The sequence below is a fragment of the Rhinolophus ferrumequinum genome, chromosome 23, assembly GCF_004115265.2.
Source record: "Rhinolophus ferrumequinum isolate MPI-CBG mRhiFer1 chromosome 23, mRhiFer1_v1.p, whole genome shotgun sequence".
Taxonomy (NCBI): Eukaryota; Metazoa; Chordata; class Mammalia; order Chiroptera; family Rhinolophidae; genus Rhinolophus; species Rhinolophus ferrumequinum.
In genome coordinates this window covers 29291057-29306749 of record NC_046306.1, presented here as the reverse complement: position 1 = coordinate 29306749, position 15693 = coordinate 29291057, and the positions used below count along the sequence as shown (strand labels likewise).

The 15693-nt window shown below is 39.0% G+C and overlaps 1 protein-coding gene across 2 annotated transcripts in view; it reads right to left on the bottom strand.

Moving 5' to 3' along the window:
• The window catches only part of PLCB1 (phospholipase C beta 1), a 663189-nt gene that overhangs the window by 429360 nt on the left and 218136 nt on the right, over positions 1–15693 (bottom strand). For both annotated transcript variants that reach the window (XM_033094700.1, XM_033094701.1), the window contains exon 3: positions 6900–6968. In XM_033094700.1, the coding sequence (XP_032950591.1) occupies positions 6900–6968 (69 nt within the window). The remainder of the gene's footprint in view (positions 1–6899; positions 6969–15693) is intronic.

The following is a 15693-nucleotide window of genomic DNA, read 5'->3' as shown; positions in this document are numbered from 1 at the left end:
ATTCCCCGCTCCCTGTCCCCTGGAAACTGCCATTCTATTTTCTGGCTCTATGAATTTAATACTCTAAGCTATCTCATATAAATGGCATCATGTAATATTTGTCATTTTGTGTCTGGCTTACTTCAGTTGGCATACTGTCTTCAAGGTTTATCCGTATCGTAGCTTGCATCACAAGTTCATTCCTTTTCAAGGCTGAATAATAGTCCATTGTTTGTATATAGTATATTTTGTATATCCACTCATCTATTGATGGACATTTGGGTTGTTTCTATCTTTTGCTATTGTGAGTAATGCCACTATGAATATTAGTATACTGCAAGTATCTGTTTGAGGTCTCTGCTTTCAATTCTTTGGGTATGTTCCTTTCTTAGTCTCTTTTACTGGTTCCTCCTCTGCTTCTCAAAGTCTAAATGGAGATCCCAGGGTTCAGACATCAGAACTCTTCCTTTTACAACTACATTCCTTAGGAGATCTCACATTGGCTTTGAGCTTTGAATAATTGAAGTTTTAACTTCATGGCCAACATTTCCCCTGAACTCCAGATTTCTGTATGCAAATACGACATCATCAGGGAGAAGTCTAACTGGCTTCACCAACTTTAAATATTTGAAAACCCAACCGAATTTTTCTGTTTAAATGTGCTTCTTCCTTCCCATCTCAGGACATGGCAACTCATTTTTTTCCTAATTTCCTAGGTCAAAACACAAAGAGTTCCTCTTGATAACTCGTTTTCTCGTGTCTCGCATCCAATGCATTAACAAACCCTGTGGTTCCAACTTCAAAACATATGTATTCAGATTCTGACATTTTTTCCTGCACATCGTGCTCATCATCAACACAGCCCAGAATATTTGTAACAGCCATTGACTTAGTCTCCCTGCTGTTTCCTTTGTCCTCTGTGGTCTACCACCAACCACTGTGGCCAGTGATGTCTTTAAAAATGAAAATCAGATCTTGTCACTCCTCTCCTCGGAAACTTCACATCCTTCTCAATTCCCTCAGAGGAAAAGCCAAAGTCACTAGATTGGCCAAGGAAGTCCAAAATAATGTGGCCCCTGGCTACCTCCTGTCTGACTTCATCCTTTCTTTCTTGCATTCCATTGTAACCACATTGGCCTCCTTGCTATTCCTCAAACATGCCAAGCATGTTCCCACCTCAGGGCCTTTGCCCTTGTGCTTTCTGCTGGAATGCTCTTTCCTCCCTTAATGCATATCTCTGCTAATATGGCCACATTCTCTTATCAAGAGAACTTACTCCATTATGGCTCTGTAAAACAGCAAGCCTCCCCACCGATTATGGTCACTGGTCTCTGTCCTGCTTTATTCTTCTCAGTTGTCTCTATTCTTCTCTGTTGTCTCTGTCCCCCACCCAGATGGGTGCTGGAGCCTGCTCAAAGCGCTAGAGGCCGTCACAGACATTGCTTTCCAACTCTGTGTTCAATGATGTCAGATTGTGGCTTGAAACCCAGCAGGCTGAGAATATTTACCCAAAGGAAATTAGGAAAAACAATTTAGGCATTTGATTTCTTTCTTTTTTCTTTTTTTCTTTTTTTGAAAGTCAGTTGACCAGCACCACCAGTTCCTCACTCCTAAATAGAATGTTATACGAGAGCAGTGTTGTTTGTGTTTTTTGGTTATTGCTATTTTCCCAGTGCCTAGAACAGTGCCTGGCAAAAGCAGGCACTCAACGACCATTCATCAAATCAATAAAAAACAAAATTTAAAAACCATCATTCTCATGTAGGGCTTAGGAAAACAACACCTGATCAATTTTTAAAATTTAATTTTACCCTAACCTACCTTATGAGATTCTAATGATACTCTGTACCACCTAGAATTTAAAGGACTGTGCCCTGGCTCTATGAATTTAATACTCTAAGCTACTCATATAAATGGCATCATGTAATATTTGTCATTTTGTGTCTGTCCTGGATGTTTACAAGATATCTGTATTCAAATTAACATTCACACATCTGAAATAAACTGACCTTAACCAATAGAATGTACTAGTTAATTGTTAGCTAAGCACATGAAGCCGTTTTCTTTGCACAAAACACAGTTTGAAAGTAACACTATAGAAATAGCTCTCAATGATATCGCTGCATGTATTATTAAGAGTTGAATGTCAGCAGCCTATAGTTTCATATACTAAAACCTGGGGGAGCATCTAACCGTGGAGCTATTCCCTCTGGATTTCAAAGCAATCCTAGAACAGTTTTCGAGAAGCCATGTGCAAAGTTCGACATGTCTTTCTCCCTTTACTTTTGGTTTGTTTGTTTGTTTGTTTGCATAGCACCTTACCTTGGTTAGAAAGTGACCTGATTTTTTTTTTTTTAAGCTCACCTGATCTGCTATAACCAAGGCAAGAAGTTTTAGGTTTTGTAAACCTGCTGGACATCAATTTTATAATCTGTAAAATGGAGTGCCTTGGCTTAATTAACTTCCCATTTTAATTGGAATCAAGGGTTAACAGAACTCTATTAACACCTAAAATCATGTGCCCCACACATCCAGTTTCATAGATAAAGACGTAGAGGCACCAACAGAAAGAACAACTTCCTTAAGCTCATTTAATGCACAGATGGCACCGAACCCACATCTCACCTTGCCCAGTCCCATCTACTTTTCAATACACCAAAGGATGAAATACTTCCTAAGAATCCTGAGTATAAAGAAACTATCTTTTCCAGCAGCATTTCTGAAACCTCTCTGACATAGCTCATAGTAAAAAAAACACCCTTCCTGTTGTGACCCAGAACACACACTCACATACATGAAAAACGGTTCACAAAACAACTTCACCACACAAGACATGGATATTTTTCATTCTCGTCAGGCCTGTTTCATTAATGCTGCGTCTGAGCCACTAAGTTGATCCGGAACCACAGTGATGAACACTCTTTTTAAAAGCAAAGATCCTTTTACAATGAAGATCCAGAGACTACGTGTCTACACATAGACAAGAGGCATATATCATAGCATTCCCCTTTACATGTATGTGCTACATAAACCCAGGAGGGAGGGTGGGAGACAGCAAGAACGGAAACATAAATACACTGTAGATTTCAAAGGAGTTTTTTGTTTTCTTTTAGCTTTTACATTTGGATAAAAACTCCCAATTTCTTTTTTTTTTTTTTGGAATTTGAGAAATTTCAAAACTGGTAACTTGAACATAACTTGAACAAGGACTGTACACAGAAAACCAGATCGGGGATTGTATGTACTGTGTCGGGAATCTACATTTAAAATTCATTAACAGCGTAACACATAAAAGCATTTCCATTTCTTACAAATGTTATTTCAAATCACAGCAGGCATAGAAAACAGTCCATCTTCAAGTAGATTGTGAATTTTTACATAATGAGATGCTGTGAAAAACAAAAATAATATGAATACACAGATAAATATTTGTGAGGTGCCTGGGTATTTTGATAAATAATATCAGCTCCACAGATGTTCTTCCTTTATGATCTAGGACCCCCCCAGAGAAAAATCTTCCCCTCAGTCTGTCTTAAAATTGCATTGCCTTTCTGCCCTAAAGTTTCAAGCTTTTCTCGTTCTGTATTGTTATCTTCACACTTTTAATTACTTGCTCTCTTTACACTATTGTTCTACACTTCGTCCTGCTACTTTCATTTAAGTCAATGCAACGGTCTCCTCTTACTTGGTTTTCCTCCTCTGAGCCATATGCCCCCCGTCTATGAGTTGGTTATACTGAAATCATTCTGGAACACTCAGGAGGAAGCTAGTCTCTCTTCTAGTACCTGCCATATAGGAGCGCTTCTGGGGAAGCCAAGATCTGCCAGCAATGCTGTCACGCGGGGTGTCCGGCGGGGTCTCTGGTCCCGCTCCCCACACAAGAACGCAGGACATGGCGAGGCCAAAAAGGAACACCCACGGAGCCATAGGTAGGGGAGTCATACCACTATGGTCTCACTGGGTTTACACGACATGCGACCTGCTGTCCGCTTTGCTGCCAACCGACCGACTCTCCTCCACTCTCCTTCAGTCTCCTCCTCTCTCCTCCTCTCTCCTCTACTTCCCTCCGTAGCCGCAGCAGTTATATTAGTGGCCAATGGCTCAATGGTTACAGCTGATGGCCAACCAGCCACAGCTGATGGCCATGCAATCACAGTTGATGGCCATTTACTACCTGAGCCAGCACCTTTCCACATGAGGGCGAGAGTCTGGAAACTGCTTTCTGGGGCTCTGTCCCCACAAATGCCCTCATGGGATCCTGATGCTGGAAGGAGGTCCTTTCCAGCACCTTAGAAACTAGACTGGTGAGAGGAAGAGGTGATGTTTTTTGAGTAGCTGAATGAAATATTACCGGAACTAAGCACTTCCATTGAAATTTTCAATACATTGCAATCATTTTAAAATAAATTTTGTTTTTATTTATCCAGTTGAGCTGGGGTTTTCTTTTACAACTTAAAGACTTTTAAACTGGTATGATTATCAACTTCTCTCTTGCCTATCAATCCACAAAGCCCCTTTCAGCCATGCCTCTCGTCCAATCTCTCTTTATAACATAAACTTTTACGAATTAAGTAAGCGAAATGAAAACCAACTTCCTACAAATCTGACATGCAAGTTTTAGTAATAACAAATACAAAAATAACGATGATAATACCGACAATTGTGGCTTATATTTCGTGAGTGTTTATTATATAGCAGCGATAAGTTAAGGCGCCGGTGCTCAAATTTTGCTGCCAATTTACTTTTCAAAACCCCGATGTCCATGCCACACTTACAGCAATTAGGCTCTTGAGGCACCAGAATACCAGTAGGCAACAGGCATCAGCATTTTTTTAAAACTCTCCAGGTGGTTCTACGAGCAATTAAATTTGAGAAGTCTTCTGCTGAAGGTGCACTGATGAATTATTTCATTAAATCCTTACAGCAATGATATGACATACTCCATCATCGTCATTGTCATCATCATCATCGTTATTGTTAGTAGTAATAGTAATAGCAGCAGCAATAGTAATAGCATAAACACTTAGCCAATAAAGAAGAAATCGGAGTCTCAGGAAGGTCACACAGGTAATATGCAACAGAACTTAGCTTTGAAAATATTAAAGCGGATTGAGGTTCTTGAACACCAACAAAGAATGGGAAGGGGAAAAGGCCAAGGACATAGATAATCCACCAAGAAAGCAATCTTTGGCGGAAAAAACAGTAAAAGCCAGAGTATTCTAAGTGTAGTTGAATAAGTGTGTCCTCAAGAGAATCTAATAGTGGTTAGATTTAGGATATAATAGTGGTTTATTAGCTGAGCACAGTACAGACCCCAGTTCTCTTCATTTATCATCATTCCATAGACGTTTATCAAACCGCATCCATAAATGGAACACTTAACTGATAAGCAGGCTGTGTACTGCAATAAAAAGACAGATTCAAGCCTGAAAGAAACTCTCTATGTGGCAGAGGAATTGACTTCGCCTCACAATGCCTGGGGATGAAGGGAGGACTGATACCGTGTGGGCAAATATCTTTAACAAATATTGATAATGAAATTTGAAGTTAGGCCAATAAACTTATGTTAAAAGGAAAACTTTATTACTGTGTTATCAATATAGTTCCTGGAACTAATAGGCTTACATGACACTTGGCTCAAATGTTGTTGGGAGAAGAAGAATGAAATATTTGTTCCTACACTGAAAACTGTAAACAATTTTGAATCATCAACAAAACATTAGTAACGATAAGCCTGATAAGAAATTGAAAAAACGAACTATTGAAATTTCATTATATTCCTAAGAGGAGAATGTAAATAATCAACTGTTTTCACATGAAAGGCCTATATGAACCTTCGTGAAAATAATTTTGATTTTTCTTTCTTTTTCTTTCCAACATTCTCCTGTAAGTCATTTTAACCCCTTCAGCAATAAAAGCAGTATTGGCGTGTTTGCTCTATGGCAGAACTTTCCAACAACGACTACACTTTCTGTATCTGAAGAACCATAATTCCAGATGACATTTTCTTTCTTTCTCCATCTCCGCAGCGACAGATCACCTTTGATGTCAAAGAAAGTATTTTGACTTTTAAAGAATAAAACAAAAGCTGCAGGTAGATATTCAAATACAAAATTGCTACTTTTGTATCAATGATGGAAAGAGGCAAGAACTGAAGGACACCTGTACTTCTCTATTTGTCAATATTCTCTCTGCTAGAAAGGAAGAACTTAAAGTACTAAAATTTAAATACAATAAAGAGCAGTTTCCCACATCCTGCTACTATACCCTACCAGAAAATCTAAGTTAAAAAATATATGTATATCCTTTATGGAACATTTTTAGACAAGCTTCAAAAAAAAAAAATAAACTGCAAACACTGCTTTGAATATTTCTTCAGCAAGTTTTTCAAACCAAAATGAACGGACAGTGTACCCCAATGATCCCAAAGTCTGACGGTCTTCACTAATAACATGCCTTACATCCTTTTGTAAGAAGTCTTACTCCCTTTTGGCTTCATGAATGGGATGATTTCAACTGCAAAGCATTTCAACTATAGAGTCTTGTTTATCACATCCAAAGGGTTGATACATGTATGCTTATGAGACTCAAGGAATTTGTAAGTAATTTCAAGCACATTTTAACTATTTAGAATTACCCAGTAACTTTGGCATTGTTATTATTTTTTTTTCAAACAAAAATAAAATCAGAAGGCATAAAGCAAGCCCGTATGTTCAACTGCCTATATATTTGCTCATTGTTTCAGTCTTTTAACAAAAGTGGAAGTGTTCAGGGCATACTGGCTTCTGGAAGTACTGGTGGTTTTGTGTTTTACAACATCTAAAACAGAGAAACTTTAAATGAGGGTAATTAATTAATACCGTGACAGAGATAAATAATCAAGGTAGCATCTGGTGCAAATACAATACTCCACTTCCTACCTTGGGAGCTTTGGCGTGTTTCCCACATCTGGCATCCTTGACCAGGCTGAGATCTAAGAGCTCCGTCTCCTGGAAGGCAAAAATATGAAATCGTTACGCATCCACACGGATCTCTTTTCTTTGCTTTATATCATTGACATCACTTAAAAATAAAATAGTATTATCTTGAGACCTGCCTGAAGATTTCTCTGCAGTTGAGATATTTTTCATCTTACATCACTGATTAATTGCATTCGAGTGGAAACAAAACCATAGCAAACTGCTCACTACTCAGTTTAATATATATTCTTCTATGTTTTGTAAGTACCGTATAATGTGTGTGGTTTGGGTTCCCAGGCTATCCTACCAGCCATTCCTAAATCATGATGAATCAGGCCTTCCTAATCTCCTGTTGAAAAAAAATCCTGAGAATCACTCCAGGTGTAAGCAAGATATGTGAGTGGGGGTGGGGGGTGAGGAGAAGGGGTGAGAAGTGATGTTCCTGTCAGTTCACAGAATACCCAGCTCAACTGGCCAAGGTAAAGAGATAGATCTGCCTCCCCTAGCCACCCCTACCCAAGCCTTCCGCATACATGCCTTCTGCCCTGATCTTTTCATTTATTCATTATTCTTTTTTGAACCTAGAATATGCAAGTTTCTCTAGGGTACAAGACATATAAGATATGACTACTTCTCTGGATGGACTTGTCATCAGATAGAAGATTAAGAAATGTAAATGTGTAAGACCAGGGAAAGGGTGTTAATGCCAAATTTAAAGTTAACTGCTATGGAAATCATCAACAGTGAAAAGAGAGTTTTGTCCCTAGGGTCTCAGAGAAAAGTCCACGGAGGAATCATTGAGCATGGAGAAGCGAAGTGGAGAGGGAGGGGCTCATCCCAGTTGGAAGGAACAACATAAACAAACATTCAGAAAAGAAAGGAGCAGAGGTTTGGGTGGAACCTAGAGGTATTCATGGCCGTTAGATGCTTAGAGAAGGAGAACATTACAAGAGAAGGAGGTAGAGAGGAGGAGGAGACTAGAGAGGCATCCAGGAGTACAAACAGCACAAGAGAAGGCATAATGGTAGTACTGCAACTTTCAGTATTCCATTGCTGGGGCACAGAATATAGGAGGAAAAGTCATGGGAGATGACACCAGAAAGGGATATGTGCGAAAGGATGGAAACCCTGCAAGTCCAGTGAAGGACACTGAGCCATGCGGTGTGTGACACACATCACAGAGTTGTACAGCGGACTCTATCACCAGCCGGATGGGACTGTGGTGCAATGAGCAGAATCATCTTAAAGTGACTTCAACCATCCAACCTACCTAGATAATGTGCCAGGGAATGAAGGCATCTAGTCCCCTTCTTCCAGCAGGAAGCACTGCATCATAATTCAGCCGCTCATCGACTCTCTGGACAGGAGTGGCTGTAACTTCTCCTAGGCCCCAATGTCCCCAAGTACCGGCAGCAGGGGTTCCCATACAAGTTCAAACAACTGCCAGCAATTTCAAATGTTTGGTGCAGAACGGTCTGATTATTTTCCTGTGCCTAAGGTTGATCTCATGATTGCAGTACAATAAGGGTCAACCAGGATATGATGTGCCTCCACTGGGATGCAAACCCACACACTGGGTCCAACAGAACTCCCAGGCCCAGCACACCTCTTGGTGTACTGAAGGGCAGACAGGAAACAGTGCCTTCTCTTCTATCACTCACCCTGCCCTTGTAAGTTTGCTTTTCCCCATTTTAGCAGATTCCTAAACCCATTTCCTGTTATGTATGACTGTGGAAATCCTCCCAAACATTGGGGTGTGACAGGCAGCAACCAGCAAGGACCTTGCCGGACATAGGAACTGGTACCATGGTTCCCCTAAGGCCCCACCATCTACAATGTTGAAGGTCACCTTAGGAGTGTTAGAAAAGAACAGTATCAATGGCAGGCCTCCATGCTTCTCTCAGGCAAACACAGAATAAAGTCCTCAGCCATGAGGAGGTGGAGCATCTGGCCCAGGTTTCTTCACCTCCACAGCAATGACAACCAACACATTTGTTGGAAGAGGAGGAACAGTAAGAGAAGCAGGCTTGAAGAAGCTTAATCTAGAAGACCACGCCTGAGTGGAAATTTGAAAGAGGAGAGATCAAATGAAGGCAGCAGGATTAGGAGGAAAGATGAGAGTGATAACACAAAGGTACAATTGACGAAAGGAAAGAGAGAAGTCAGAAACAATTCTAGGATTTCCATCTGCCTCACTGGGACTCAGAAGTCTGGGCAAAATGTGCATTAAGGAGATGCAGGTTTTAGGGGTTTACCCAAGTGGAAATGCCACTTGAGCATTGATTCACTTGAGCATTATTTATTGACTGATGCAATATGTCATGCACAGACGAGGTACTAAGCAATGACACCAAAACATACAGTAATATTTCTGCTTTGAGGACGACATGCACAAGACCTAGTATATTCTAAATGAGACATCTCAAAGTGAGCTGCAGAGGTAGGCTACAAAGGGCTACGGAATCTTTTCAGCCAATCCACAAAAATTAGAAGGAGTTTGCCAGCTTTATAATTCTGTGCTGGGGGTGGGAGTGTCCAGGGAAAGAAGAGAGCAGGTAAATGCACAGAGGCAGGAACTGTGTGCACAAAGCTACAAGTCACTCAGGATGTACAGCACAGGTGCATGGAGAGTTAGCCCAATCACTCCTGGACTTAGCTGTTCTGTGCCTGTCCACCTCACATTCATAACACGCTGACATTTATATTTGATGCAATTTTCATATATGTTGCATGATGTTTTACACATATGCAGAATAAAAGTCATACACGCATCCACAATACCTTTACTTAATTTTATAGCAACATTTTCTATTCAAGGAAATTCCTCCCAGGTGAACAAACAATAGACTTCAACTTTACTCGTTTGTTTATACACACAAAGCCCAAATTGAGTTCACACAGAATTAGATCTTAGCAGGTAATAGTATATAGACTTTTATACTACAGATAATGAACACTGTTTTCTACTTTCAGCTCCAGTGGAAATGTTCATTCCCCAATTCACAGAGGGGTAGTTAACACCAGTTGCCCGAGGGATTCATTTCGATACCACAGCGGCTAAGAAATTCTCACCAGCGCATAAAATTGTGTGTGCAGGAAAACCACCGCAGGGCACTAGCAACGCGGGTAATGGGCACGGGAAAGACCCAGGTGGAAAATCTGTCCATGGACTCGTTCGACTAGAAAGTGATGATTAAAATAGTGTCGCTCACTTCTATTAACATGCAATGGGCACCCCTCTTGAGTTTAACAACATCTTAATCTCTCCGCCACTAAAAAGAAAATGAGGAACCCAATGCACAGGACCACAAAATGTCACTTGTGTCGTTAAAACTTTTTCTAGGTTAATTTTCTTGTGCTAATAGGTTTAACAGCTCACTCTCATTATTAGAAAGCAGTGAAATGGTTCCTTCCTTAATTCATTTAAGAGTTACTGTTTTCCAGCTATACCAGAGGGAAGTCACATGATTTTTTAAGGGAAAACCTGGGGCTGATTGGGCTCTAAAATCCACTCGTCAGGTATTCGACCAATCATTGTACCACACGGAGTGTCAATTCTTACCATCTATACAAGGAGTATGATAATAGTTTCTATACCACAGGCTCTCAAAGTTTAGCCTGCATTACAGTCACCTGGAAAACTTCTTACAACACAGATTGGCTAGGCACCATCCAAGTTTCTGTTTCAGTGGGATGGGAACATGCCTGAGAATCTGCATCTCTAATAAGCTCTCAGGTGATGCTGAGGCTGCAGGTCCATGGACCACACTTTGACAAGTGCTAACATATACTCATTCACAGGGTTGTCATTATAAGGCCTCTTAGGTGAACCTGATCGATAAAACTATACACTACTTGTGTGTTATAGTATGTCGTATGAAGAATCTGTAACTGTCATGTCTTTATATAGGGAACTGTGAAATAAAAACATTAAACCTACTAAATGCAAAAGTATGCCTAATGGGAAACAATCTAGGCTTAAATTTTATTTAACTGAAGAAAAACTATTGAATGACAAATGCCATCAACTCTTATTCTAATAAATGTTCTTAGCCTAAAATTTTACCCTATACAAGTAAATGTCTCTAATTATTCAGAAGTTTCAGCAATCATTGAAACTGTTTTATGTTTGCTGAAAATGCCATATACCTTTTGTGTTCATAACATCTTTAGAAAAGTGAAAGAAGGAAATTTTGGGCTCTCTCTCACCTCTCAGCTCATGCAACAATGGAAAGGGTAGTGGGGTGCCCAAAGGATGTGGGCTACCTAGACCAGCAAAAGAACAATGAACTAACATACCCCCTTTATTTCCAAGGCACACAATGGCTCCCTTAGGAGATCGCACTCCTAGGACCTCCAATTCATCCACTGAAGTGTTGACAGATGTGACTTTTCCCTTTGTAAGTCACTGTATAGATAACAGTGACTTAACATTAATCAAGAATTTATTTTTGATATTTTGAATGAGTGATGAGAGAACTGAGATATATGCAAGCTAAAGAAAGACTAAATTGTCTCTGATGTTTACTATTCAGCAGAAACATTTCAATCCATCAGCCACAAGCACACTGTGAGGTAGATGAGCCATGAAATGCACTGCAAACTCAGGAAAGGAGACAATTTAAAACTCAAGTCTTTTCCAGAATACCAATTTCTGTGCTTTGTCACTAAATTCCATTAGTCACCCAGTATAATAACGTGCTTCAAGTCTACATAATATATAATCAGAGCAGCAATTACAGTCATAAACATTTCACAAGGAAGATATTAATGGCTGGATGTGTGGGGTGCTTATGTATACCTCCACGTGTGGTATATTCATCAAGTTGTTCAACCTCCATTTACCAAAAGTAGAAGACATTAATACGTTTTATTGGCTGCCAAACCTCCCTAAAATGCCCAATGTTGGGAGAAAAAAAAGCTATCTTAGAGTCCTTTAAATGAAAGGTTTTAAATTAAAGAGAAGCAGATGAAATAGACTCAACTCTTTGTTGCTTAACTTTATTCCACTTCTGAGGGCGTGAAAATTCTGTGCAGTGTACTTTTCAAAAAATAAACCCTGCACTCTCTCTCACCTGGTCTCTTGCTTCCTTTGTTCCTTTGCCTCGGTTTTTGTCTTTCCCCCACTGTCTGCAAGGGACCCTCTGTTTCGAAAACACCAACGGAAATGAGATGCACAAGTCATCAACACCAACCACAGTAGAGAAAAGGGGAAGGTGACACATCTGGATTTCTTCTTTAAACAAACCTGGGTTCAATATGTTGTGAATTTCATAGAACAAGGAGGCCAAGGAATTAAGTTGTGCCCTGGAATTGTCATTTGGAATCTGCATTATCAAGCAAGTTACCATGACGTCTGTGCCTCCTATGCTCGTCTGTCAAACAGGGACGCCAGCAACACCTTCCTCATTGGGCTGATTTTAAATCAACTAAGATTTTAAACTACGATCTCCACATAGCAAGCAGGAAGAGCTGCTTACAGATAAACTCTTAGGCTTGTGACATTTCCCATTCTATGTAACAGGGGAAAGATCCTAGTAGAAAAGCCCAAAATGGATAGGTAAAGAATCCAACCAATGGAATATGGCACACGTGATGGGCTATTATTCCCATGATTATATTACCTTATATGGCAAATGTGAAGGGATTTTGCAGGTGTAACTAAAGTATTCAAGCAGAGGACTAAAATTTAACCTCAAGAGAGATGAGCCTTTCAAAAGAGGATCGAGAAATGAGAGACCTGAAGCAGCAGAGATGCTAGCCTGCTGGCGATGTTGTGTACTGCCTATGAAAAGAGCTAAGAGCCTCAGTCCTACAATGAGAAAGAACTGCATATGGCAACAATCTGAAAGAACTTGAAAGAGGAACTCCAGGTCCAGATGAGAAAGCAATACTGCAGACACCTTTAATGAAGCCTTGTGAGATTCTAAACAGGTGAGACCCTGACCCATTCAAACTGTGAGATAATAAATGTCCATTGTTTTAAGCCACTAAATTTGTGGTAACTTGTTGTACAGCGATAGATAACCAACACACTACCCCCATTGTTTCCAAGTGCTAATGCATTTAATTAAAAAAAAGCGTGAATGAATTCACTTATCTTGGCACTCTAACCCAGCATAAAAATGACTGCAATGTTGTCATCTTTTTTGAAAATGTCCAACATGAAACAATTATTATAATTGAATCATAGACTTTTAGAGCTGGAATATATTTCAGATGAGGAAACTGAATCCCAGAGAAAATACATCAATTACCCAAGATCACTGAGACTGAGTACAAGACAGAAAAATAATCCATTTAACCCTAAATCTATTTTTCTCTAAAAAATTATTTTTCAGTATTGACAAAATAGTAGGAGTATTAATAAATTGGAAAAAAAGGAACACTTATGTCTTTGTTCATATATAAGAAAAGCTATACCAATAAATAGAATGTAACACTAGTTTTAAAAGACTACACAAGGCAATGTGAAATATATCGGCAAATATATAGTTAATTTTTTCTTTGTAGATAATCAGAAAGATAGTTCAGCCTCTGGATATGCAATAGCCAAATTTTCTCCTTCTTATTTCCTTCTCCAGATCCCTGAGAAACTTTTTTTTATATATTCATCTAAGAATAAAAGTGGCTTAAGTTGAAAGTTAATGCAGCTAAACATAAAATTATATCCATAGCACCAAAGCTTTAGTAAGACATAAAGTTAATAAAATGTAATTTCAACGGCATTTATGTTTATAATCTGGTGCTTATATAACCTGATGCATCTACGACTGTGGAGGGAAAACGCCACACAAGCTTCCAAGCTTATGGAGCATATCATATCTGGAAAAGTCTTGCAAGTTTTTAAAATGATGAATGAAAGACAGCTGGAATTTAAAATGATAGTAACTGGCTTTATTTTAACTTTATTTGGTTAACATAAAAAACTGAGAACAAAGCCTCCATAATCACATGGAAAATCTATTTATATTCTAAAGAGGATTAATATCAAGAGTATATTAGATGTTTATGACCCATATGTTTTATTTTCCTAGCCCTTATTTATTAACAGACATTTCATAGAAGGATTCACTGCATTTTTATAGACAAATACTGGTATTGCATTAGTTAAGGATTCAGTTTTTTTTTTCTTTTTAGTAAATTGTAACTATGATGATAAAGATTGCATTGTCACAGTTTTCTGTTATCTATTATGCTTGTACTCTGCAAAACTCCTCATTCCAAGCTAATCAGATTAACCAGAAACAGTATCCATCATTTCGCAAATAGTTCCCCAAATGCTAAAAACTATCTTTGTAAACATTCGGTGAGCATAGAACCTGATCTCCATAAAAAGTCCCTTGAAAAGAAAGATGGAAATGATACAGATTAATCAGGCAAACAAGCTGTTTCCACTTGAAAAGACCAGATGATTTAAACTTAGCCAGATTTTCTCTTTAAATCGTCTAAAATATTGTTTCTGGTCTATAACAATTTTACTATGGCTGAACAGCCAGCCAAGCTTTGATATTTGATGGTCCAAGCTGCTTCTAGTGCCTTAATCTTAATGTAATATTTGAGCATACCATTTATCTGCGTACGTGACTTAAATTCTTTCATTTCTCTAGACCAGTGTTTCTCAAAGGGTGGTGCCTGGACCAACAGCAGCAACAGCAGCAACAGCATGTTGGAACATGTGAAAAATGCCAGTTCTCAGGTCCTACCCTAGACTTACTGAATCAGAACCTCTGGGGTAGGGGCCAGCAATCCATTTTCATTAAGCCTGGAGTGATTCTGATGCAATCAGCAGTCTGAGAACCTGTGTCCTAGATATTAAATGGAGACAACAGCTACCCATGGAGAAGGCTAATGCACCAGGGCTACAACTTGTGATGGGACATTTTGTAAGACATTAGAGAAGCTGCCTCGATCCACTTAAGAAATATCTGTATCAGCGTCGCCACAGCAATGAGAGAACTGATAATACGAATGTTTGAGAAAAGTCTTCTTCAGACTATTGTATTTGTCAGTAGCATCACTATGGACTGAAACAGCGATTTCGACATGGGGCCCTAGAGGACAGAAACTGTCATGGAGAGGTTCTAAAGATTCAAACGTTCTGTCTCAACCCTGTGCACAAGACATCTGGGCTAGCAACTGACGTATTTCCTTTGCTTTCTAATCACATAAGTCTGACATGTCTGGTAACTTCCAAACTTTCCAAGGTATACAAAAATGTCATTTATCCCTGCCTTCCCTAATAGCTACTTTGTAATATTTATCCATATCGTCCCATGTTTTTCCTTCAATTATTCACTCCAACATATGTCACACATTTTTCTCCCCGAAGGTTTGCATTTTACCCTCCCAAGTCACTCTCTGTGTTCTAGCAAACAAAGGATGTTTTTCAAAAGACTTAATAAATTTTTACTGCTTCATCAAAGACATCCTAAGGGTTTTTTTTATCCAAATCTGTGATTCATGCAAATGAAACAACACAGTCTTGAAGAACCAATAAATCAAAGCAGAAATCAAAAGGGAAATTAGAAAATATCTTGAGAAAAACAAAAAAAAACAATACACCAGAACTTATGGGATGCAGTAAAAGCAGCCACCCCAGAATTTTGATGACATTTTAATCTTACATGAAATCATGAATATGAAAGGAATTAATCTATCTTCCAAAATAAACCATTTTAAGTTGAGAAGTGTGTAAGAAGGTCATTTTTTTTTTCTCTCTTTTCTTTTTCTAAGAAGACTTGCTTCTTAAGAT